The sequence below is a fragment of the Theobroma umbraticum genome, unplaced genomic scaffold (genome assembly GCF_002168275.2).
Source record: "Theobroma umbraticum cultivar Fairchild unplaced genomic scaffold, ASM216827v3 scaffold_204.0, whole genome shotgun sequence".
NCBI classification, from domain to species: domain Eukaryota; kingdom Viridiplantae; phylum Streptophyta; class Magnoliopsida; order Malvales; family Malvaceae; genus Theobroma; species Theobroma umbraticum.
In genome coordinates, this window is record NW_018397267.1 from 1,847,804 (window position 1) to 1,850,232 (window position 2,429).

Consider the following 2,429-nt stretch of genomic DNA (forward strand, 5'->3'; position numbering starts at 1 on the left):
GTTGACCATTTGTCCCCAATCCGAGGTACTGGCCATGCGCTCCAACAGGAAGCTCGACACTGGTGACTCCGGTGAGCAACATGTAAAAATGGTGGGTCTAAACTCAAACAACCTATACCTATTTGTTGGACTCTTTGGTCTGGGGCCAACCAATCAACTTCAGCAGCACCTTCACTTCTTAGATGGGCCATTGCCTAAACGATCATAAATACGAGCACAGCACAGTTGACAGCTCCAAAAAAGATCAAACTTTTGACTAAAAGATGCAGATTTGCAATTGCAGGAAAGGAGAAAATTTAATCAACTGATGCTTTATGTCATGAGACATTAAATGACAGAAAATTAAGCTCTCATTTGCGAACTTTATCGTTACAAAAGAAATGACTGTAACAGTTAGCCCTACACATAAACAAAGTCAAGAGGTAAACAAATTGTCTAAGCAATTTTGGTAGATGACTATTTCAAAGGAGAGGGGAGGGTCCCAAAGACAAAAAGAAAGGAGCCAAGAGCCACAGTCGATAAGAAATAGTAGTTTTCATGGAGAAAGGGCATCACATAAAATGTAACATAGGAAGGAGGAAACGAGGAACAAGCTGAAAACATAAAACTTTAACATTGAGCTTAAGACAAGCTAGCAGGAAGGAAAAAAAATGTCGATGAATCTTCTTTTTTTAGCCTAAAGAATAGAATGTGAAGAAATTTATAGCTAATTAAGCATCTTTAACAGTAGAAGTACAATTTAGAAGAAATGTATTTCACTGACAAAGCAAACAAATCTAACCTTGAGCCAAAAAGAAGGATTTACTGCTAATATAAAATGTATGATGTAGAGAGAAAGCTTTATGTCAGATCAAATGATAATTACTGCTTTCCTAAACGTAAGTAACCACCCCAAACTGTGAAAAAAGAAGGAAAAGGATTTTCCTTTTTTCCTTAGATTAAACATCAGTTGCCATGTAAAGCAAAGAAACCACTTCTAACCCCCAGAAAATCACGCTAAACAATCCAATTCAAACAAAAAACGAAAACTTTAAACAAAATTGAAGAAATCCCAGATGTTGAAACAAAAGGGTGACTCACTTTTGGTGATGGGTGGCTCAGCTTGCCATTGAAACCAAGCTGAGATTCCAGGTCACCATGGTTACGTCCACCATGGGAAGAATTGGGTCTAAGAAAGCGTTCAAAGATGGCCATGACCAAGAACATGGAGATGAGAATGGCAGTAGCAACAAAGCCAAAGGACACCGCATTGACAGAGTTGTCAAAGTGTCTCCAGTGGTCCTCTCTTTGTACATTCAATGGAGCTCCTACCGGTGGCCAACTATAGAAGTACCTTTCTTCTTGTCCCATTGTTTCAGCAATGAAGAAAAAAGAAAGAAAAGAAAAGAAGTTATAGCTCTTACTCAATTCTCATCACGTATCTCTTCACGAGTGAGAGAGGGAGAGAAAGAGAGAAAGGAAGAGTTTTTTTTATAGTGGTAAAGTTATGGCTGTACTTAAAGCTTTTTACACTAAAGAATCAAAGCTTCTTGGAGTACTTAAAACTGGTTAGCAGGCTTGGGGCTTTGCGGAAGAGAGAAAAGAGAGACAGACAGGCAGAGAAAGAGGGAAGCATGTGGGCTATCTCTACATGTAGGTGACCAAGGGGGTGAAAAAGAGAAACTTGGGAATTTGGGGAGGTTTACTATTGTTTACTACTACCACCATTTTCTTTTTGCTTTTTAATTGTTGGTGGAACAAACAAAATTCTGGGTATTAGCGAACTTAAAATTTTCTTTTCTTTGGCTTGAGGCAAATCAAAGAGTTGAAATTGACTTCTCAATCATGTTTCTTCTGCTCCTTTATGTAAATCAAGGTCCAAGACGTGAAAGCTTTGGTCCTTGCTTGAGTTGGACAGGGGGTTTAGAAATTACAGCAGTCAAAGCCTGATGCATCAGCACTCAACATTGCTGTGTGTGGTTAGAAGGTTTCAAGTATGAACTCTGACACTATTGACATGATTTACCATAAACTTTGATCCTTTTCTAATGTATAATAAGTTTACTTTTCACTTTCATTTTTCATTTTACCAAAACTTGGATCATTCAAACCTTTGGAGATCAAATTTTCTCTGTGGATGTGATTTGGTATGCATTAGTAGTTCAGTACTAAAGGCAGTTGAATTGTTATCCACACAAAAAGAAAAGGGCATTTCCATTCTCTCTCTGTCTCTGTCTCTATCTGTTTCTTTTAATTATTATTAATTTATGACAAATTTTCATGTTTAAGAAACAAAATGCTTTGAACAAAATCTTGTTCAATTATGCATTCTTTCTATCCCAATGATTCACTTCTGCACCGCTTCATATAGCCAGTTTCACAATCATGCCTATCATTTTTATCATTTTCTTTAGTCTTGTAATGCAACCTCTTTAATTGGAAAGGAAGAT

At 37.3% G+C, this 2,429-nt stretch overlaps 1 protein-coding gene across 1 annotated transcript in view; it reads right to left on the minus strand.

The window, feature by feature from the left end:
- Nucleotides 1-1,748, minus strand: part of LOC149526676 (uncharacterized) — a 2,117-nt gene extending 369 nt beyond the window's left edge. Inside the window, exons 1-2 of the mRNA XM_089784885.1 lie at nucleotides 1,081-1,748; nucleotides 7-194 (exon numbers count right to left, since the gene is read on the minus strand). Coding sequence (XP_089641011.1) covers nucleotides 7-194; nucleotides 1,081-1,350 — 458 coding nt within the window. The 5' untranslated portion in view covers nucleotides 1,351-1,748. The remainder of the gene's footprint in view (nucleotides 1-6; nucleotides 195-1,080) is intronic.
- Nucleotides 1,749-2,429: the final 681 nt, after the last annotated feature.